The sequence below is a fragment of the Heteronotia binoei genome, chromosome 6, assembly GCF_032191835.1.
Source record: "Heteronotia binoei isolate CCM8104 ecotype False Entrance Well chromosome 6, APGP_CSIRO_Hbin_v1, whole genome shotgun sequence".
Taxonomy (NCBI): Eukaryota; Metazoa; Chordata; class Lepidosauria; order Squamata; family Gekkonidae; genus Heteronotia; species Heteronotia binoei.
Window position 1 is genome coordinate 113,005,769 of NC_083228.1, and position 23,662 is coordinate 113,029,430.

Sequence of the window (23,662 nt, forward strand, 5' to 3'; positions counted from 1 at the left end):
GGGACTCTTGCCCCAATGTGAGAAACATGCACACATGCACTGGGCTATATTCTCCAATGGGAGAGGCACGCCCCCCCTTGCAATGAGGTAGACCTCCTCTACCTCACAAAACAGGCGCCTTCCCCAGAGACCTGCAGATCAGCTCTTCATTATAGCGTATAGGAATCGGTCACCATAGTGAATAATGGAGAGCCCAGCAGACCTTTGCCTCCCCCGCTTTCTGATGACCCTGAAGCAGGGGAGAGGGCCTCCAAACCTGCAAGCATAGCCAGCTTCAAGAGGACATTAGATAAAAATATGGAGCAGAGGTCCATCAGTGGCTATTAGCCACAGTGTGTGTGTGTGTGTGTATACAGTTTTTTTGGCCACTGTGCGACACAGAGTGTTGGACTGGATGGGCCACTGGCCTGATCCAACAACATGGCTTCTCTTATGTTCTTATGAAGACATTTGCCTAAGACAGATGAGCTACAGAAGCATAACAGTAGTGGAAGAAGCATTTGTTAAGGATCAGATGTGTTTGTGAAAGATTTAGGTTACAAGGGTTGGCAATCCACTGGGAGGGTTGGGGAGGACAGGGACAGGGGTACCAGTGTCTCAGCAGTACAAAAAGTTACTGCAAGCATACAATGCCATTGCTGACCAAAAAAACCACCCTGAAGTGATGTCATGATGTCAAGACAGTGCTCTAGGATACACCAAAGTTCTGTTTTGAAATATATAGTTTGAGGAAAAGCTTAGAGGGGCCCTCAGATGTCATGATATAACTTCCCTTTTTTCAGAGTAAGTGACATTGTACACTGGTGCACATGTTGGCTCACAAAATTAAAAACATTAATATCTAAAATTACAGCAATAATGAAAGCAATATAAAAAGCAAATAAAATCTGAAGTGAATACAGGATTCCCAAGATAATCAATCCACAATACATCTTTAACCAGAAAATAAGTAAAAGGTAAGCCTGTCAGAACATCAAAGGTGCAACATAAATGAAGAGACAAAACCAGCAATTAGCAGAATTTCTTTTCATATAGCTTATTTACCTTTCACCAACAAACCCTCACAAGAAATCCCCTCTCCTCAAACTCTGCCTTCTCCAGGCTTCACCCATCACATTTAAAAGGACGGCACACCTTTTCAATGCCTTCCTTCCATAGGAAATAATGAAGGATAGGGGCACCTTCTTTTGGGGCTCATAGAATTGGACCCCCTGGTCCAATATTTTTGAAACCTGGAGGGTATTTTGAGGTGATCCACTAGATGCTATGCTGCAAATTGGGTACCTGTAGCTCAAAAGAACTGCCCCCAAGAGTCCCAGATAACCACAGCTCAGTTCTCCATCATACCTTATGGGAATCGATCTCCCTAGGGAACAATGGAGTACCCAGAAGACATTTCCTCCCCCCCCCCCGCTTTCTGATGACCCTTAAGTGGGAGGAGGGCTCAGGTAATATGTCCTAGACACAGTGGTCCAGGCTAGTCTGATTTTATCAGATCTCCGATGCTAAGCAGGGTTGGCACTACTAGATACTACTTGGATGTCTTCTAGGAGCTCCATTATTCCTTATGGAGACCGATTCCCATTGGATATAATGCTGAATTGATCTGTAGGTATCTGGGGCCCGGGGGGGGCTGTTTTTTGAGGTAGAATCACCAAATTTGCAGCATAGCATCTGGTGCCTCTCTTCAAAACACCCCTCAAGATTAAAAAGGATTGGACCAGGGGGTCCAATTCTATGAGCCTGAAAAGCCTGAAAAGAAAGTGCCCCTATCCATTATTTCCAGTGGAAAGAAGGCATTTAAAAGGTGTGTGGTCCCTTTAAGCATGACGGCCAGAACTCCCTTTGGAGTTCAATTATGTCTGTCACAATCTTGCTCTTGCCTCCACCCCCAAAGTCCCCAGATATTTCTTGAATTTAACTTGGCAACCCTATCTGGTGGGCTCAAGTTCAAAATCTAGGATAATGTCCACAAATTCAAAATGTAAATCCAACAAATATAAATACAGTGTTTTTAAATACAACAGAAGCTGCCTTATATCAAGTAAGATAATCAAGCTGCCTTATAATAGATAAATAAGAAAATCCTTCTACCTGAGACCAACGGCTGCTGCTCTTCCATGGTGGTCTTTCCCAGCCTCCTTGAACACCCAGCCGCCCAGCAAGTGAGCGGGGGGCGGGCAGGGAAGGGGAGGCGAAGCCGGGGTTTCGGAGGCTGCCTGGGCCCTGGGCCGCGCTGCGGTGGCGGGCCCAGCAGGAGAGCTCAGCGGGGGGGGGCGGGCAGGGAAGGGGAGGCGAAGCCGGGGTTTCGGCGGCTGCCTGGGCCCTGGGCCGCGCTGCGGCGGGCCCAGCAGGAGAGCTCAGCGGGGGGGGGGGGGGGCGGGCAGGGAAGGGGAGGCGAGCCCGGGGTTTCGGCGGCGCGGCTGCCTGGGCCCTAGGCCGCGCTGCGGCGGGCCCAGCAGGAGAGCTCAGCGGGGGGGGGGGGCGGGCAGGGAAGGGGAGGCGAGCCCGGGGTTTCGGTGGCGCGGCTGCCTGGGCCCTAGGCCGCGCTGCGGCGGGCCCAGCAGGAGAGCGGGGGGGGCGGGCAGGGAAGGGGAGGCGAAGCCGGGGTTTCGGCGGCTGCCTGGGCCCTGGGCCGCACTGCGGCGGCGGCGGGCCCAGCAGGAGAGCTCAGCGGGGGGGGGCGGGCAGGGAAGGGGAGGCGAGCCCGGGGTTTCGGCGGCGCGGCTGCCTGGGCCCTAGGCCGCGCTGCGGCGGGCCCAGCAGGAGAGCTCAGCGGGGGGGGGGCGGGCAGGGAAGGGGAGGCGAGCCCGGGGTTTCGGCGGCGCGGCTGCCTGGGCCCTAGGCCGCGCTGCGGCGGGCCCAGCAGGAGAGCTCAGCGGGGGGGGGCGGGCAGGGAAGGGGAGGCGAGCCCGGGGTTTCGGCGGCGCGGCTGCCTGGGCCCTAGGCCGCGCTGCGGCGGGCCCAGCAGGAGAGCTCAGCGGGGGGGGCGGGCAGGGAAGGGGAGGCGAGCCCGGGGTTTCGGCGGCGCGGCTGCCTGGGCCCTAGGCCGCGCTGCGGCGGGCCCAGCAGGAGAGCTCAGCGGGGGGGGGGGCGGGCAGGGAAGGGGAGGCGAGCCCGGGGTTTCGGCGGCGCGGCTGCCTGGGCCCTAGGCCGCGCTGCGGCGGGCCCAGCAGGAGAGCTCAGCGGGGGGGGCGGGCAGGGAAGGGGAGGCGAGCCCGGGGTTTCGGCGGCGCGGCTGCCTGGGCCCTAGGCCGCGCTGCGGCGGGCCCAGCAGGAGAGCGGGGGGGGGCGGGCAGGGAAGGGGAGGCGAGCCAGGGGTTTCGGCGGCGCGGCTGCCTGGGCCCTAGGCCGCGCTGCGGCGGGCCCAGCAGGAGAGCTCAGCGGGGGGGGCGGGCAGGGAAGGGGAGGCGAGCCCGGGGTTTCGGCGGCGCGGCTGCCTGGGCCCTAGGCCGCGCTGCGGCGGGCCCAGCAGGAGAGCGGGGGGGGGCGGGCAGGGAAGGGGAGGCGAGCCCGGGGTTTCGGCGGCTGCCTGGGCCCTGGGCCGCGCGCGGCGGCGCCGGCGGCGGGCCCAGCAGGAGAGCGGGGGGGGGGGGGGGGCGGGCAGGGAAGGGGAGGCGAGCCCGGGGTTTCTGGGCGGCTTGGGCCGTGCCGCGCCGGGCCCAGCCACCCAGGCAGGAGGGGAGCGGGGCGGGGGCCAGGCCGGGGATCCCTGGGGGGGAAGGGCCACTTACCTTAGTCTAGGGAATCTTTTTCTCTTCTTCTCCTCTCTCTCTCTTTCTTCTTCTCTCTCTCTCTCTTTCCCTCTCTGCAATGGGCTGGGCAAGGACAGCAGATCGAGCACCTCGTCTGCTGCACAGCCCAGGGTAGAAAGGGAAAGAATTAGAAGCAGCGTGGGAAGCGGGAAGCGGGGGTGGGCAGCCACGTCCCACGGACCAATGGTGAGGGCCCCTAGCTGCCTGCCACGCCCCCACACCACTTCAAGACCGCTCCCCAGTGGCTGGGCAGGCTGGCAGGTAACGTGGAGCCCTCACCATTGTATCCATTTTAGCTAAACCGGGACTTTTAATGGTCCCGGGATAGCTAAGCCGGGAGGCGGGAATTTCAGCGCGGGGGAGGGACATTCCCGGCAGCCCGGGACGGTTTGGGCACCCTAAGTTGAACTGCAGGTATATTCCCTAGAATAATTAAGTCTGTCTTTTGTTTGAAGGACAGCACATTCAGGTGCTTAGGTGCATTTGTCTAACAAATTCTACGTATTTATATTCATATCTCAGTTTCTCCCCAATGAAAATCCAAAGCAGCTTACAACATTATTCTCACCTTCTCCATTTGAGTATAACAACAATCCTGTGAGATAGTTAGGATGGGAGACAGTGATTGGCCCAAGGTCACCTAGAGAACTTGTCTAGCAGAGCATGGATTAGACCCTGGTTCTCCCAGTTCCTAGTCTGATCCTCTAATCACTATACCATGCTGGCTTCATAAGAGAATTCATATAGTATATAGGTTAACTAGTGAAAGCTGTGCATCATAATTCTACTTTGTACCTGAAATTTAGGACTCTAATTATGCCAGGGATTCACAGATTCTCCCCCACCACCCCCATGTGAATTGCAGTGGTTCCTTCTGCCCTTCCCTCTTGATCCTGGGATTGAAAAGGGTAATCAAATGGGCTGTCTTGTTGAAAACCCTTGCACAGATAGGAAGAACATTAAATATTTCTTTGTACCCTTGCCTGAATTGCTTGCAGGTTGTGCTTCGTAAGTTAACTTTTGCTCTATCTGCTATAAACGAAGCTTCTTGAAAGACTTGTTTTAAGCTTTTCTTGTTCAGAAAACTCCATAAAAGAGACTTACCAGCTGTTGTTCTGCATTCACAATATTAATGAAAATGATAGTGATAAGATGGCCTCCCAGGGGAAGTGAGGTGGGCACCTGCTGCGTTGCTATTAGAAGGTGCTACAGGGTAATTCTTTCCCAGAGGCAGGCCTCATTCAGTGGGAACCTTTCTGAAAGTTCCATCTCCTGAGAGTTCTACCTCCTTGTCCATTGAATAGTATTGCAGCTGCATAACAATCCTTGGATGAGCTCCACCACCTATTTTTCTACAAAAAAAAAAAACCCTGCCCAGAAGACTCTTGTTTAACAAATGTGATCATGGTGGGTTGTGGATATTTTCTTTCCCAGTAGCATGTTGACAGTTTGGAGCAAGGACTTGTGGGCTAAGATGCACTTAAGGGTTGTCCTTCTACTGTTTTTATTTCTACTGTGTATATATGGGTTTATAAACTGCTTTTGGCCCTTTTAGGAGTAAAACATTTTTTTAATTTGCATGTGTGTGTTGCACCTGGAAGTCATGTTGACGTCTGGTAACTGATCCCTCCTGGGACATAGAGGATATTCAGAGAGGTGGCTTGAATAAAGCCTGCCCCTGCCTCCCAACTCCTGGTATTCCAAGGAGGTCTCCCATCCAAATACTTGCCAGAGTCAACCCTGCTTAGCTTCTGAGATCTGACAAGATCAGGCTTGCCTGGGTTATCCAGGCCAGGGCCTTATTTTAAATACACAAATAGCATATTGTGTTTTAAAAATCAATGACCAGTTAATCTTTGTTCCCCCGCCACCCCCCGTTTATACAGGAAGACAGAGGAGCAGCATCAGTCAGTCCTAACAAAAGCCTCTGCGCTTCTTCCCTTCATCAGAGGAGAATTGAAAGGTTTTAAAGCAGACCTGTTTGGCAGTCTCCACAAATGGACAGCACTGAAAGGGCAGATTTTTTTACAGCTCAAAAACGTGAATACAACAGCACTGGCTGGTAAGTTTACCATCTTCCAGCTTCTCCCAGTGTCTTACATTCCCAATGTGTCACCCTAGGATCCAAGAGACCCCTTTTCAAATCTCTACCCTGCTGTGGAATCTGGCTGGGTGACTTTGAGCCAGGCGCCCCAGCCTAGCCTACCTCACAGGGTTGTGAGGATAAAGTGGAAGAGAGGAGACCATGTAAGATGCTTTGGGTCCCTATTAGGGAGAAAGGGGGGTATAAATAATAATAATTCAGATAATGTTAGTTAGCTGCCTTTAGTATAAGGAGGCAAGATGGAATAAACAGATTCCCCCTGGCCTTCTTAGAATTTAGAGTTCTGATTTCCTTTGTATAATCCATTGTCGTTCTCAGTGGGGAGTATTTTACTTCCTGACTTGCAGCATGTGTGGTTTGCCTTTCTTCTGGTGTTGGTACCCAAGGCAGTTTGCGGAAGGTTAGATTCTAAGCAACACCCTGGCTGGAACACTCATGGGATGCAACTTCCCTCCCTTCCTCTTCCTTCTGAGCCTACTATGCTTGGTGAAGTCCTGCATCTGGACGTACGTTGTTAGAAAGGCAAAGCATAAATATATACCGGTGGATCTGAAGAAGCCGACTGAAAGGAGGAGAACTGGAGGGCAGGGAACTGTATGGAGGGGAACTGGAAGGAATGTTGTGCAAGCGGAAGTGCTGCCTATATGAGTAGAACAAAGCATAGGCTCCAGATCAAAGTTTTTCTGTCTTCTATCCTTTATATTGCATTCTTGAGTTGTTTCTGTTGGTTTCAACGGGAAACATATTTCTGTCTTGTAATGTCTTCTTTTCTACTTGCTGGGGATCACGCATGCAGGGACCATACTGCTCACAAAGGATTGTCTGTTTCCCTTCACCTTGGTATGTGAAGCAGGGAAGCTGTGGTCAACTTTTTCGCTGGGGGGCACAGTGTAGCCTCTGCCTCTATCCTCTCCTTTCCTTGTCCCCTGATTTCTTCAACTCTGCCTGTCGGATTGTACAAGCAAAGTGTTTCCCTCGGTCAGCACCTGCAAGGAAGAATAGTCTCTAGGCTAAAAGATGTGCATTCTCTGTTCACCACATAGTTCTGCCCATCAGACGTAACTGACTGCAGCGCGTGACCGCTGACTCTTTTTTTGTGGGCTACGATGTGAAATAACTTGAAGAGAAAACAACAGAGAGGATTTTCTGCATCACAGAAATTGCAAGTGGCACCTTTGCCCTTCAGCCACAGAGGACAGAGCTGAATAGCGCGGAATCTGAAATCTCCAAAGATGCCTCAAGGGGTAGACTTCTTGCTCTGGGAGAACTTGCTACACATTTGATCTTAAAGGGCAAGGGAAGGACATGTTGGCAGGTGGTGGCTGCTGCTTCTCTGTGCTTTCATGTTCCACCCAAAGTGACATCAGGTCACTGCGCATTTTAGGCCAAAAACAAAATAGCCGTCTGCTACAGGAATGTCATTTTAGTTGTTCTGACACTGGATCTGTGCAGGAAGGCCAGCAGTATCAGATGTGTAATAGGCAAATACATACACACTAGTGGTTTCGATCCAGTGGTGTGGAAGTATAACCGGACAGCGCAGTTCAGCTTACACGAGTTCTTGTGCAACATGAAACACTTTCTTCCCTGTATATTATATTGTTAGCACATGATCCCGTGCAAGCAGAGGTACAATAAGTTTGACTTAGCCAAGCAGCTATCCCAGTCTTTTGTTGCCTTTCTATTTGCACAAGTGCTCCAGCGCAAATGTTGTGCTGCATCCTGCCTGTTGTTCCCAGCATACATAACCTTTGCAATGATCCTGTTGCTTTTTAGGCACAAAGCAAAGCTGTAGTATGCCATTTTCCCCCTGGTAATTTTCAAAAATCTTTGCTTCATCTGATTGAGACACACTTTAATTTTGACTAATTATTACAGGAGATTTCTGCAAATGTTGGCTGCTGTCTTGTTCAATGTGCATTTCTTCCTAAACATAACCGTCGTCCCTGCTTTTTTGAGCAGATGGTATAAGATATTCCAAAAATCTTCTGTAATGTGGAATTATGCACATTTCTCCCTCTAAGAAGCACAAATAGAAGAAATCTAATTTTAAAAGTGTGTGTCTGGTTAACACAGAGATTGGGCAGAGGAAATTGAAGCTTGAACAACAGAGTAACATTGTGACCCCCGGCATGAATTGCCATTTTTGAACAGTTTTTATGCTGTTTCTGCACTTGGCAAGTCAAACCGTGCTTATAATTACATTCCATTTTAGTCATTCAGCCCTTGCTTGTCATGATTAATGAACCTTCTGACAGCAGCTGACACAACATTTTCGTGCTTAGGAAAGGAAAACTGAATTTTGGGCCCTAACCTGTGTTTGAATAGGAAGGTCACTTGTCAGATGCATTGTACAAATCGACAATTAAGTTGAGGACTCCAACAGGGCAATCCAAATTGCACTGTAAATCATACGTTTATAAATAAAATTGTTGTGATGGAACCTTTGTAACTAGAGAGGTGAAAAAACAATATTGTAGAACATATTTTGTTAACAAGATTTGTGTCTGAGTTAATTTTTTTGTTTGCTTTTCCCCTTAACATCTTCACAAATTACCTTTAATGGATACATGCCCTGATTCAGAGATATAAGAGGGTAGCAGTGTTCGCAGAGTGTCCCTTTCTTAGACATTCAAATCTTTAAGAATTCTGATCACTGTTGTGAAAACAAAGTAGGGTAGTGCGGGCTAGTTTGAAGTAGGACTTCGTTTGTGCAGGAATAGACATTACTTTTATAATGAGGGTCCCTGTAACGAACCCCAAAGCACATTCACAGTGAACTTTTTCTGTTTGTATACATATATTTATTCATGTTCCAGTAGAAAATGTGCGCACAAGATAACACATGCATAAATCAACTAATTTTCATGGGGGAAAGGATGACTGAGGTGGAGGGGGTTGTATTCTGAGGTTGTGGATTTATTTGACAAGGAAACTTTTGAATCAAAACACATTAAGCTTGTTTATCTTGTGTGAGACATAACTAACCCAGTACAAACATACAGACTATTTATTGGGTCTAGGACAGTTTAAACCAGCAGTTTACGTCTGTTTCTGAGAAAGTGCCTAAACCAATAAGAAGTCTGCTAAACCAGCTTGAGTTCTACAAAGCCTTAGCATATGTGCAATTTCCTCTGTCACCAGAGTATCCTACATAACAGAGTATCCTTGGTCTTCAAAGATGAGGGCATCAGCTTCCCAGGGGCTCTCAGTTGCTCTGTCTTGGCCTCCATTAAATACAGGCATCAGATTCTTAAGAGCTTGCATTGGGAGGATTTTATCTCTTGTGTGTGCAACAGGGACAATCCAGAAGCAGAAACCTGTTTTCCAGGTATGCACTGGGCAAGAGAAAAGAAATGCACCATGAATGGGGTTTAGACCCCCTAAATAGTTTCAATGCTAAGAAGAGTTTGAGTGATGTGAATGATAAACTAGTAACATAGTAAGATAGGGAAATTGACTGTGGAATTGTATGCCAGCCTTGAGATTACCACAGTAAGCACGTTTTCCTTACTATGTTCACCAATGACCTAGCTTTGGTCAGAGTAACTGCTCCATACCTGTATAAAGCATTCTGCATCACAATAAATTAGCTTGCTTGGCTCTCTGTAGGGAAGATAAGCTGTACTGAAAATCACATCGCTCCTTTACCATAAAATTAGTGTCCACATGTGTATATTTGAAAACAGCCGCCCTGAGCCACTCGTGGGAAGGGCGGGATATAAATCCCGGAATAAATAAATAAATAAAAAAATAAAAATACATATAAATATTGCTTTTGATTTATTTAGATCAGTTTCATTTGTATCTAAATTAGGAGACTGAAACTGCAATCCTTAGCAGGGTTACAAGCCTTCTAAGTCCATGGAAATCAATGGTCTTACTCTTACAGGATGTGAATCTGTTTAGGATTGCACTGTGAGGCTTATTTTTTAAAAAATAATTGTTCAGTGTGTTAAATTGAGCTGTATTCAACCCAAAGTTGTTGGAAGCAACAACTGTCCACTTGTGAGTGGAGCCATGGTTTTCTAGAGTAATTTAGATACATTTTTTTTTTAAATTGGGTGTTCAGACTTATCCATGCTGTGATGAAAGGCATCACGTCTTTGTGGATTGCCCTTTCCACCCAAAATGTTCAAGCAAAACCTCCAGTTTATTTTAGGATCAAGCTTCTTCTACTTGATATTGTGTTGACTGATAGGGCTTGACTACCCATAGGTTCCTCTGCAGGGCTTTCACAGAGCTATGTATTTAGGTACCCAGAGCATATCCTCAGGTTGAAGGAATTCCTTTCATGGAGCACAGCTTTCATGCCTCCCGCTTCCCCCTGCAGCCCTTAATATCCCCCTTCAAATGGTGCTCCTGGGTGACAAGAGGCCCCCAGAAAACAGCATCAAGAGAGGGGAATTGGCTTGTGCCCTCTTCACTCATGAAAACCCTCCATTGGATCCAAGCTGTGATTCCTCCCACAGTGATTCAGTTTTGTTAAATGGACTCGTTTGGGTGCTAAAAATAGCTGTAGAGGATGCGTGACAGAAACTGGAATTAAGAGAAATGCCAGGATTACCTGCAGTGTACTGTTCCTAACATATATCTTTCCAATAATTAAATATTACTTTAGTTGGGAAAGTTGAGAATATATCTGAATAATTAACAGGGTTAAATGTTTTTTGTTATATCAATGTTACAGGTGAACAAAACTGTTTCTGAGGGATTAAGGGTGTCTCTCTGGTTTCGATTGTGGTTGTAGACATAAATCTGCATGTTGCTTTTTCATTAAAATCGATTACATTCATTGGATCCAAAAGTGCCCATCAATTTGTACAAGAGGACAGTGATTTAAATAGATTTTCATTTCAAGCTACAGCACCCCACATATGTCACATCCCACGCTTATCTCAAAGAACCCCCTTGACCCCCATAATCAGCTTTGAGGACTGCAGAAGACAGTGAGGGGTGCCAGTCTCTGCTTGCACATCTTTGGCTGTGTTATCTTTCATGCTTAGTACTTAAATAACCACCATAAATTAACTGAGAGTAGTCACCTCCTCTTTTTTATTTCTGCTATAACAGACCAGTTATCTCTTACATGCTGTGGTTGATTGGGATAAATTTTGAATCTCTAATTTTTTTTTTTAAACTCAACTGCATACTGCAATTTTTATGTACTTTTCAGAAATATCCAGCTTGAACCAAAGCTTAGCCAAATGCCAGAGAGAAAATGTTCTCCTTCAAGAGGAGGTGAAGCAGTCACGGTTGAGGTCAGAGGTGGCTGAAGCAGAAATCAAGCAGCTTCGAGCTTCTGTGCTGCAAGGGGGAGAATTACAAAACCGATGTCATGAACTGCAAAAGAAAACACAAGGTGAGAGAAGGTGGGCTGCAAGTTGAAAACAAGCTGCATGGCAACATTTTTCCAATTGTGTGTGTGTGCTTGCTTGTTTCCTGCTGCAGTGGGCCATGCATCCAGACGCTTCCCTTATCACATTTTTTTTAGTTCATTGTTTGTGTCTATATGCGCTTCTTCCTGTGGAATTTTCAGTCATCAGGATGTTTTCTTTCCTAATAAGCACAATTTTGTTTGCATGATTGCACCCCTGCACCTGCATGACCCTTGCTAGATTTGAAGTAATCCACCAAGAAAAGAGGGCAGGGAACTGGGCTTGTGAAATGAGGCTGCAAAAAAACAAAGCTGTAAGTTTGCATGGTAAGCAGGTTTAAATGAAATATGTAGAAATATGAGCAAGGGAAGAACTAACATTGTACATTCAGTCTTCAAGAATCTCACCCGTCACTTCCTTCAGTCTGTTTCTAATGAACATCCCAGAATTTTGGGATTTCTGAAACATTCTAGATCCCAATACCGGCAAAATATTTGGAGCTGGGATTTTTCAAAAATCCCAATTTTTTTCAGCTCCAATAGAACTGAGATGGAAAAGGAGGGGGGACAACCCAAGAGCAGTAAAGCCACAAATCAGAGCTGAGCAGCACCTTCCACTACTTAGCTGTTTTCTCTGCTGTCTATTTAAACCAGCCCGGTTTAAATGGACTGCAGAAGAAAGGGGAGGGGGGAAGAGCTGATAGGCAGGGACCTGTCTTCCCGCCTCTCAGCTGTTTCCCAGATCTTTTCTGTAGTCCCTTTAAACCAGCTTGGGTCTCCCTGGTCCTGGTCTAACCATTATATCACACTGGCTCTCACAGGCTATCCTGCATCTCAGTTCTTTTATTTCTACGGCATACCATCATCCCTTTCTGCAGGGGTCTCACTAAGTCACCTCCTGAGCTGCTCAGCAGGTTGAAAGCCAATCTCAGACTGCAGCAGGTCTTCCGGCAAAGGTTCTAGTCCAAAGTCAAAGTCCAGGGTCTAGTAGCACACAGTCCATAATCACAATCCAAAGATAGTCCATGGTCAAGGTTCCAAGAGCGAAGCAACTCAGGAAACTGACAAGATCATCAGCAGGACTGCAGATAAGTTGATCCTACACCAGCTGCAGCCTTACATAGGGAGTTTCCCTGCAGGTGTTGCTGGGCCATTGCGCTTCTTCTCACAAGCTGAGTTAGCTCCTCCACTCATGAGGAGTACTGGGGCTCAGATTCTGTGGTGACTGATCCGCCTCTCCACCAGGCGCACCCTCTTGAGCTCGTCCTTGCCTCAGTCCTGTCCTTAGTCCATCCTTGCCTCAGCCCTGGCCTTAAACTCCTCTGTTCCTAGTGTGCTTTAGGAGACTGTGACAGCTCTGGTCATAGGCAAGTCTGTGCTGAGGCCTCCTGGCCTGAGGACTTTGCTGGCCTGGGGAGGGAAGCAATGCTGGTGCTGGCTCAAGGTTCCTGTCGAGAGGAATTGGAGAGTCTGCCTCACTGGGATGGTCCACCAAGGTAGGGCTTGGGGGGCAGGTTGTCCTCCTCCTTTGAGGACTCCTCTTCTCATGCTAAACCAGGGTGGTCCATGAGACCTCCACTGTGTTATGAATATGCTGTTGAGTTTGTTCTAGTTGATCACTTTAGACCAAATTTAAGTAGCTTTGACATCCCCGGTGAAGCTTGGATGGGGCTAGGACCTGATGTCTTAGGTGCAGCAAACTGTCTTGATGCTGCACAGGGTCTCCAGTAACTGTGCTTTTCTGACATTGAAGGTGCATGATGGCTGTGACCTAGACAGCCCAGGCAAAAAAGTTTGGTGCAGTGGTTAAGTATGTGGACTCTTATCTGGGAGAACCTGGGTTTGATTCCCCACTCCTTCACTTGCAGCTGCTTGGAATGGCCTTGAGTCAGTCATAGTCCTCACAGAGTTGTCCTTGAAAGGGCAGCTTCTGGGAGAGCTCTCTCAGCCCCACACACCTTTCAGGGTGTCTGTTGTGGGGGAGGAAGATAAAGGAGATTGTGAGCCACTCTGAGATTCAGAGTGGAGGGTGGGATATAAATCCAATATCTTCTTCTTAATTAAGGATCTGTTTTATCGCTTGTTTTGAATGGTCTGTTCTCTTTTATGGATGCTGCAAGTTTTTTTTAATGGCTTGCATCTTATACTGTGGCTCTTAAATTGTAAGCCAATTTATGTTGGCCTCTGAAGAGGCAGCATAGAAATATTCTAATACGTATATAAATGAATGGGCTGGAGGGATTAGCTGGTGTATCATGGTCTGTTGTCTCAAAACAAGTCCTTGACTTTGCAGAAGCAACTTGCGTGGAACCCCCAATTCTGAGCATGACAGATGAGTGGCTAAACACCTGCTTCCCTGGTCAAGCCGATTTCTAGATCAGTTGCTTTTGTACTTTATGGAGAACTTTTTTTTGTCATCTGCTGCAGTGTCCATGGTGGTGCCAACATTCTGTTGTGCCATATTCTCTTCTGCCATCTCTCTTTCAAGTCATGATGGAGAAATTGGCACTGCCTGAGATTCATCCCACCCTGTCTTATTACCTGTTTGCATCTCATATGCAACAGGTTCTCCCTTCCTTGTGGTATTCCACTGACGCAATTGTTTTTGTTTATTTATTTAAAACATTTCTGTGCTATCTTTCTCCCCAAATGGGGAGATGTTTTTAATGAAGCCGCAATGTAGTTCTGTATGCAGACTTAGCATTAGTTGTTTCACTAAAGTGGCAAATGTATTAATCAACTGGCAGGGTAGTATTATGGCTGCTAGGCCTTTAAATCAGCACATGAATAAACTCATGCTTTGTTCTCAGAGAAGTACCAGTAATTTGAAAATATTCATGATTTAAAATGCTTGTTTTCCCCCTCCTAATCTTCTTTCTCTTCCTAGAGGTCATTATGACCAGAAAATTAGTAAACTGCATTCCTATTTTCCCCAAGAAGGTGCGGAGTGCTCTCCTACTTTCAATAAACAGAAGCACATTATGACAAGTCATGGAGCAAAAAATAAATAAAGAATAGTAAATTGAATTCACATTTTCCCCAAGCAAGACTTTAAAGAGCAGGAATGCATTTCAACTAGTCATGGAACAATTATGTTTTCCCCCTTGTAAATCTACGGATTTTGTTTACAAGTATGTCTGACATTCAGAGTGATTTGTTCCCTCCAGGAGTTCTGGGGCAACTAAAATGTGTTTGCAGAAATCTTTTTATTCTATGGAGGTGGTTACCAAATGGCACAAGGACTACCATGGCTTTTCTTTCCTGACTAACACTTATATTGGGAGCAAAGTGTTACTGTTCAGAGAAAACAAAGTTATGTGAACAAAACAGAAAGGGAAAATGGCACTATTTCTTTTTATGTGCACTTTGTCCATATCCTTCACCTTCAGCTATTAATGAAAGTGTTGCTTTCCAATAGAACGCTAATCCTATGTTTGAAGTCCCAGCCCTGTATCTCTTTCATGTTAATTTATGAAAAGTAATGTGTATCTTTTAGTGTTTATGTTTAAAAGGAATTTAAAAGATAGAAGCATCTGATCATTAAACATTATTTGTGTGTGTGTGCACTTGGAAGTCGTGTTGACCGCTGATGACTGACCCCTACTGGGGTCCTGGAGGATATTCAGAGAGGTGACTAAATAAAGCCTGCCTCTGCCTCTCAGGTCTTGGTATTCCAAGGATGTCTCCCATCCAAGCACTTCCCAGAGTTGACGCTGCTTAGCTTCCGAGATCTGATGAGATCGGGCTTGCCTGGGCTGTACAGGTCAGGGCAGCTCCAGGGCTGCTTTTGTCATACCAGGGTGCTCCTTCCAGTAGTGGTGGGTAACTGTGTTCTCTTTGTTCCCCTCCCTCAGCATATTGTGCATGTGGATGCTGACTGCCTGATGTCAAAGACCTGTGACCATATCATCCTACAGCTATTGGCTAAGTCCACATATGCCACTCACAGGGCATCTGTGGCACACTGCACTGTAATCGGTGGACGTTGGCCATGTAATCACTGTGCTGGCTGAGCTTTGGCAAGGCATGTTTTTGTCACTGATGAAGAATAGACGTAGGATAGCGATAAAGAAAATATTCTGAATACAAAGAATTTTAAAATTCTGGAGCACATAACTGGCATCAGTGCCACTGATTGGGCTGCACAGCTCTTTCCTTTCTATTCTGTTCCTTTAGTCAATATATTTTATTGTAGTTTTTTTTAAAAAAAATCATTACGTTGCATATGTTGTACTTATCATTATCATATTTGCACCATGCAAGATTAGATTCCAAAGAACAGTACAAGTTGAGACAAAAGAACATTAACATGTCCTCTCAAAGGTGTTCTGTTTAAAGTCTGTGCTCTGTTTGTATAGCTTGTTCTGACAAAACAGCGGATGGAGGGGAATGATTTGAGTTTCTCTCTCCGCAGGGAAGAGCGGTATTTTGTGTATTTTGTTTCAGCTTGCTATCAGGAATAGACTGGCAGAGGAAATTCTTATCTTGGACCTAGACCTGTGCTCTAAAGCTGCTCACCCATGCACACAATAGATTCTACACAACTTGACTTTCAGCAGGCAAACCAATTGGTTGATGTCCTTTAAACCAGGGCTCACCAATATATCATGGCTTGTATGTAAGATGTTGAAGAACTTTTTGCCTTTTGACAGGAGTTCGGTTCAGAAGTTGGCATATATGAGAGGGTGCTTACCATCTAAAAGGTAAAGGTAGTCCCCTGTACAAGCACCAGTCGTTTCCGACTCTGGGGTGACATTGCTTTCACAACATTTTCACGGCAGACTTTTTATGGAGTAGTTTGCTGTTGCCTTCCCCAGTCATCTACACTTTTACCCTAGCAAGCTGGGTACTCATTTTACCAACCTCGGAAGGATGGAAGGCTAAGTCAACCTCGAGCCGGCTACCTGAACCCATCTTCTGCCGGGATCAAAGTCAGGTCGTGAGCAGAGTTTGGACTGCAGTACTGCAGCTTTACCACTCTGTTCCATGGGGCTCAGTGCTTACCATCTAGATCACCCTTATTATACAGTTATACAAAATTCAGTTATCATGAACCAACTCTGGTTCATTTGGTGAAGGTGAATTTAGAAAACCTTGGGCACCCTCTCCCCAACATGTGCCATGCCAAGAGTGAAGACTAACTAGGTTAAAAGAAACTGCAGTCTGTTGTGATTTTTCGATTGGATGAAGCAGCAAACTCTAATATTGTTCGTGTACTACAAACCAGAATTCCAAAGCCTAGTTTAACCCTGGTTTAGAATCCAGGTTTGTAGCAAGAGTTTATTGCTTTGCCCATTCCAGGCATCACAACAAACTGAAGTCTCTGAAAACCAGGAATTCTCAATTCTTATAAGAGGAGAGGACAGGCTTATTCCTGGCTTATTCTTATTACAAACCAGAGTCCAAACAGCCAGATAATGTCCATGCTGAGTATGTTTTTAGTAGTAGCTGGTATTCTGATGGAGACTTTCCACCAAATAGGGCTCATTTATGAAATAATTGGCTCAGACATATTATAGAGTCCGTGTTGAAATTGCCTGACACATGTATCCAGTGCTTCACATGTGAAATCTGTAAGAAGGACGGTTCCTTAGATTTTATTTTACTTACAGTGCAGTCTTAAGCAGAGTTACTTCAGTGTAAACTCACTGAAATCAATGAATTTAGAGTGGAGTATTTCTGTATAGGATTAATCTAGAAATTTGTTATTAATTTTCATAGAGGTGCCTGGCAACCTTATATATATATATATATATATATATATATATATATTGCAAACTTTGTTTCTCTCTTGCAGGGATCTGCAATCTTTTTGAGCTCAATGGCACCTTTGGAATTCTGACACAGGTGGAGCCAGCCATAAAATGGTTCTCAACTTACCTTCAGTCACACAGTGAAGATTTTTGTGTTATGACAGCTGCTGTCAAAGCAATATTAAAAAAATTTGCACAGCCAATCAAAAACCTTGCTGGGCAAAGGCCCTATCTGACCCCACTCACTTAAAAACACACTTAGCAGGTACCAGAAAGGTGTTGGTGCCATTGCACCCCCAGGTACCACGTTGGGGACCTCTGCTCTAATGTTCCTTTTCTCACACAAACCTCTGTTGACCCATTGATCCCTCCTTGTTATTGTATTGATTGCAATTGCTATGGAAGCATTTTGGATGTAATAGCTCTTTCATTTGTTATACACAATTTAGTTCTCTCCATAAATTAGATTTATTGAGAACATTGGGGTTTTTTTTAATGTTAAAGGTTCACTTAAAGTTATCTCAACATTTGGTTCAGTTGTGTGGAATTTTTAATATATCTGCAATGCCTAGCTTGTAACAGAAGGGTCATTGTGACCAGTTCTGTTATAGCTGTTGACAATAGAGTTTTGACATAACACTAGATTGTGGAGGGTTTTTTTGTCCTCATCAGATGTTTCCAATGTTGTTATCTGAACAGCAATATGAAAAATGTTCTGAGAGGAGGAAAATTAGGATAAAGTATTTTGAATACAAACAGTTTTAAAATTCTGGAGCATATATTCAAAGAAGCGAAGTTTTACCAGTCAAAGTGGAAGTATGGCAGATGCAAGTGTTTTTATGGAGGTGGCTGGAGCAGAGGAGCTATAGACAGAGATGGAAGAGACCCATGCATACATACAGGCCTCAGATTCAGTGGGAGCTCACAGGAGCGCAGCTCCTGAACCTTTCTGAGAGTTCCACCTCCTCCTGAGAGTTCCACCTCCTTGTCCATTTAATAATATGTGCAGCTGCATAACAATCCCTGGAGGAGCTCCACCATCTATTTTTCTACAAGACGACCCCTGCATATTTAGATGCCTTCACTGGGGAGTGTAGTGTAATGATAGATTAGTTTGTCCTAGATCTTATCCTACCAATGCTTTCAGAAGAGCACCTGGCATTCACCAATAGATCCCTACTTGTGTGTCCTTAGTTTTCTAGACATGGGAGCAGAGTGGTGTGGAGCCCTTGCTGTGCATCTTGATACATAAGAGGTGTGTTGTTTGGCTGGGCTTATATATCCCTGGTGGTGTGCTATGATTAACTATATTGTTAGTCTTCAAACCCATCTCCCACCTCTTGCATGTGGGGTGACAGCCTTGTGAGCTGCCGTGGGTGTACTGGCCACATAATTGCAGCTTCCCCTCCCCCTGGGAGCACTGTGCATGGCTAGCAGTTCAAAATATACAATAAGGAATCATGGTTTTAAATTAAGAACATATGTATTACTCACTGTGTAAGCACTATTGGAATGCTGATTCCTATTGTTTCTGTTGTTTGGTTATTTTTTTTAATGTAGTTATCCATACCAAGAGTACATTATATGCTTGTGTTTTCTTAGGGAAAATTTTCATCTGAATAGTGTGAAATCTCACCAGATTTGTTTTTTTAACATCTGTAGTATGTTCACTACAGATCATGAAAAGGGGCAATTCAAGAAGTCCATCACTGAGATATAAATCACACTATAAAAGTGTATCTGCTGTATTGTTGGCGAGCTACCTTGGGGGAGGGGGAAGCAGGACTGAATTAATAATTATAGTAATTTTTATGTTGCAGATTTAACAAGTCAAGTAGAGACAACGGAACGCAAATTGCAGAAAGCAGCTGCTGAAATGGGCTATTATAAAGAGCTATTCACGTAAGACATCTAATTTTATTCATATCAGGTATAGTTCTTTCCGACTGATTCCTCTGTAATTACGTTCCAAAATATAATGAATAAATTAATAACAGTCTTCAAATCCATGCTGTTGCTTTGAGAGAGCAGCAGAGATTGTTATTGTAAAGTTTATGACCCATTGGAAAAAATTTATTATGTTTGGGCTGCCATTAGTACATTGTATATTATGTTGCATCCAGAGTTTACATGCATGAAATCTTCTTGAATGGGTAAAGAAATGATAAGAAGAGTAGAACAGTAGACACTGAAAATCTTTTATCCCATAAGGAAATTGAGGAAGTGTTTTTATAACATCACAACATTTTAGTGGATTTCAATATAAGTTAAATTCACCTTTCTTGCTGTATCCTGGCACATAGGGAAGGAGCCCATCAAGTAGATCCACAGGCATAAGAGGGATGATTTTCACTGACTTTTTTGCCTCCTTCTCAAGCTCCCCCCTTATGCTGTTGCTGAGGTTCTCCAACCCCTCCCCCCTGTATCAGCATTTGGGGCTGCAGTGGGAGGAGCGAGGCAAGAAAGAAGGAAATCTTACTGCCAGCAGTAAATTGCAATGCGATCTAACCAGGGGTCATTTTGTAGAAAAATAGGTGGTGGAAAAATAGTCATTAGCATAACTCACTAGCATATGCTGCCCCACCACCAGCCAAAAACAACCCAATGCAAGAAATGAGAGCCTTGGGTGAGTGAGGCCTCACTCACCTGGGGCTCTCCTTGGCCACCCCTTCCCACAGTAAAAAGGCCAGCAAGCCACCCACCACCCAAAATTACATAATAAGTGGAGAAAGGGTGACATAGGCTTCTCCAGAGGTTAATGAGGGCTGCTGGGGGTGTGGCAAAGCTCCTGGTTGCTGGTTGACTGGCTTCCCACTCTCCTAATCCAGGGATTGTTATGCAGCTGCACCTTCTATTCAATGGACAAGATAGGTGAAGAGGAGGAGGGGAAACCCTTAGAAAGGTTTAGGAGCTGCACTCCTGTTAGCTCCTGCTGAATTCAAGGCCTGGATCTAACCCATACTTTTCATGTATTGTAATGCAGAGTATAAATTATATATGTGCAGGGGTCGTTTTTGCAGAAAAATAGGTGGTAGAGCTCTTCCAGGTATTGCTATGCAACTGCACCTACTATTCAATGGACAAGGTGGGAAGGAGGAGGTGGAACTCTTAGAAAGATTCAGGAGCTGTGCTCCTGTGAGCTCCCGCTGAATCCAAGGCCTGTATATGTGTATTGGCTCTAACCTGAAATAAGCAGCAAGAGAGAAGCCAAGCAGAAAGGCAAGTCTCTGAGAGCCCAAAAGAGGGCTGAACCTGTCAGTCAGAAGACAGACTTGAGTGTGCTGAGTATGTAGTCTCCTGGTGTCAGTGTCAGGATTGGAGGAGAGCTACACAAGGGTTGATGGAGCCACAAGTTTAAGGGACACAGAGTATATAATCCAGAACTTTTTCTACCTCTCAGCTGCTCAATCAGTAGACATCAGACATACTGGCCATGGCACATCTGGAAGTACCACCAGGTACATTTATGATTGCGAGAAGGCATGGGTGGGTCTTATGTACAGTGTTGATAAGAAAGGTTTTATTTCATATTTAGGCTTTTAAAATAACAAATTGAAATCAACCATGAACCGAAAAGGGAGAGATGGGATACAGATGTTTTCATAAAGGGGTGTTTTTTTTGCGACAGTTAGGTAATAAGTCTTCCAGTATTTTGTTAAGTCTGCAGTTTGTAGCTGGGGATCTGACCTCACAAAAGATTGTGCTGACTGGTGAGGGAAATGAATTCATGAATTATCTCCTCACATGAAACCTTCTTGGTTTGACAATTGTACTTGGTTTTGAAAGTGCAGTGTGCTCAGATTAAAACTACTCAGGATGAGGATTACATGCTTGAGGCATCAAGACAGCCATTATGACACTGGTGGGAATGCCATTGTTTTCTGTGACATAATGAGCTGGAAATTGCAGTGGTCATTAACAAAGCATAGGTAAGGAGCCTGGGAAATATAAGAGCTGAGACCTAGTGTGGCCGTTCTACTTTTACTACAGAGCACTAGAAAACACAAAACACTGCGGCATCCACAGTAAGACCTTTTCCACACAAATTACCTGCTCTGGGTATGATGCTTTTGGTAAGTGGGGTTATTCCCTACTCCCTCACAGTATTGTAGTGCATTTGTGCACCTTGCAAAGTTTCTCTTACTTTTCTCTGATCTTTCACAAACCTAAATTGTTACAAACCTGAGTAGCTGCTATGGGATGGGAAAATCTAGATTTTTCTCAGTCATACCCACAAGGCAGCTAACATGAGAGCTGGTGTGATCCAGTGGTTAGAATGTCAGACTGGGATGACCAGGTTCAAATCCCCGATTGGGCCTGTCACAATCCGTCAGTTTAACCTACCCTGATTGTTGTGAGGATTAAGTGGGGAGCGGGAATTATGTGAAAAGTTGCTTTGGGTCCCCATTCAGGGACTAAAGCAAGATATAAATAAGCAAACCCAAGGCGCTGTCCAATAGCATATGCCCCACACTAGCGCATCACCCAGATTCTACTTTCCAGTATCCCTCTCTTTCCAGATGCAAAGAGAGAATGGATGTGGAGAGACGCAAACAAGCAAAGGGTATGCCATGGTACTTGACACTGCAGAAAAATAGGTGAAGTTGTCAGGCAGAAGCATAAGGGATACGCAGTGACACATAAGGTCCAGTACAAAAGCCCCAGCCCGGATTCAGCTTTCCAGTACAAAGAGGCTGACACGGCAGCGATAAGGAACAGCTGCAAACCGCTCCCCGCCAGTAGTCTTATATCCAGCAGCTACAAAAAAACAGGAAATTCTGCACAATCAGATGGGCTGAGAGAGAGAGACCAGAGGTTCAAATGCTATGTTGAAAACATCTGCACCAACCTAAAGTCCAGGCAGAACCCATAAATCTGAGATAGTCACATGCAACAAGACTGTCATGGAGCAAGGTTGTAGAAAGCATTGTGACAGCTTGGCTGGCTCAGGACAGACCACAGTTTGGCAGGAGTGAGACATGTCTGACCACTTGCCCTGCACAACAGGGTCTTACTCCTATACACTACAGATGGATATTGTCTATATTGTTGGAGATATCTGGGTGGTAGTGGTAGTGCTGTGTGAACACAGTGGAAAATCACAATCACAATGCTCATCCTAGCCAGGCCAAATCTGGTTCAGTCATCTGTCTCCTACTGATTTTCATAGGGGGTTTTTGCTTCCCTCCTACCACAGCCCTTTGCAAACCCAGAAGAGTCCATTGCAAAGAACCCTCCAGAGCAGCATTCCATGAATAGCTCCTGCTATAAGGAGAAATCAGCTGCTCTTTTCTCCATATACTATGGAAAGGCTCTGTGCCCATGCAAGCCTCACTGGATTCCGGCCAAGTTTGGTGTAGTGGCTAGAATGTCATATTTAGATGTGGGAGACCCAGGTTCAAATCCCCATGGTGGGATTCCTTGCAGTGCCTTCATAAGGTGTAGATTTCAACCACAGTAAGTTCAAAAGTGAGACAGATGTATATATAAAATTCTTTTTATAGACTTCCTTGAATCTTAAAGAAAGTTCTCTTTTTGTAGGATGTACACTGCCATTCCTGCATTCACATTTTAAAAATCAGAACTGCAAATAACTGGTTGCTACGCGTTCCAAATATTTTAACAGCAATGCAAATTAAAAGAGCAGTGTGTGCCATGTATGTAAATATACAGCGATGAATTTCCAAGTGTGCTTTTGAGATGTGGATACAATCTGGGACTAATTTAGCAAAATAATATCTTCTGTTTCAGTTTGAATGCAAATATGATTGACTAGGTGTATTAATAGCAACCCAAGTTAATGTAATGTTATGATTTAACGATGAGAAATTTCTCCCAAGTCTTCAGCCTGAACTGTCGTTTGAACCCTTAGACTGTGTGACTGTTTTATTTCTGTGATACTGAAAATAACAGATGCTGCAAATGTAATGTTTTTTGGTTGCTACAGTAAATGATCACATATTAGGTTTGAATTATACTGAGAACATACATTGCTGAAGTTTAAAATGTCAGGCAGCAGATCTCTCTGGTAAAGCTTGCCTTCCAACTTTTAACCCCCCTCCCCCCAAGGAAGACTGGGGACTTGACAGGCTATTCCCATGATCTTTATCTGCCTTGTTCTTTCACCTATAAATAATAATGTCAAGAAAGATCAGGTTTATATTTGCAAACGTGTTTTAAACACATGAAAGACAGTTCATACTTTAACAATAAGCAGTGGGCCATGCAGCCCTCTCTGTTTTTCAATAGCACACATTAACCCAGTTTGCATGCTCCCTTCTCCTCATGTGCAGAGTGCCATTAAATGTTTCTTTGCTTGGGAAACCTTGAAACAAGCTCCAGTTTTCCATGATGTATGATGGCAGGCACTTTGGCAAACTGGAGCTTATTTGTTCCTGAACTTCCTGACCATTAGAGTGGTTCTTCAGTGGAACAGGCTTCCTCAGGTGGTGGGCTCTCCTTCCTTGGAGGTTTTAAACAGAGGCTAGATGGCCATCTGACAGCAATGAAGATCCTGCGAATTTAGGGGAAGATAATTGTGAGTTTCCTGCATTGCTGTAATGTACTCAGTGACGAGACGTGTTGAAGTCAACATACTTTATTAGCTGGTACATCACAAGAGGGTGAAACGTGGTCCGGGTCCCAAATATATACATGCCCCGGAACAACCCTC

The 23,662-nt window shown here is 45.2% G+C and overlaps 1 protein-coding gene across 1 annotated transcript in view; it reads left to right on the forward strand.

The window, feature by feature from the left end:
- LEKR1 (leucine, glutamate and lysine rich 1) overlaps positions 1 to 23,662 on the forward strand; it is a 104,826-nt gene that overhangs the window by 43,023 nt on the left and 38,141 nt on the right. Inside the window, exons 5-7 of the mRNA XM_060242378.1 lie at positions 5,642 to 5,817; positions 11,036 to 11,221; positions 18,810 to 18,891. Of these exons, the coding sequence (XP_060098361.1) occupies positions 5,642 to 5,817; positions 11,036 to 11,221; positions 18,810 to 18,891 (444 nt within the window). The remainder of the gene's footprint in view (positions 1 to 5,641; positions 5,818 to 11,035; positions 11,222 to 18,809; positions 18,892 to 23,662) is intronic.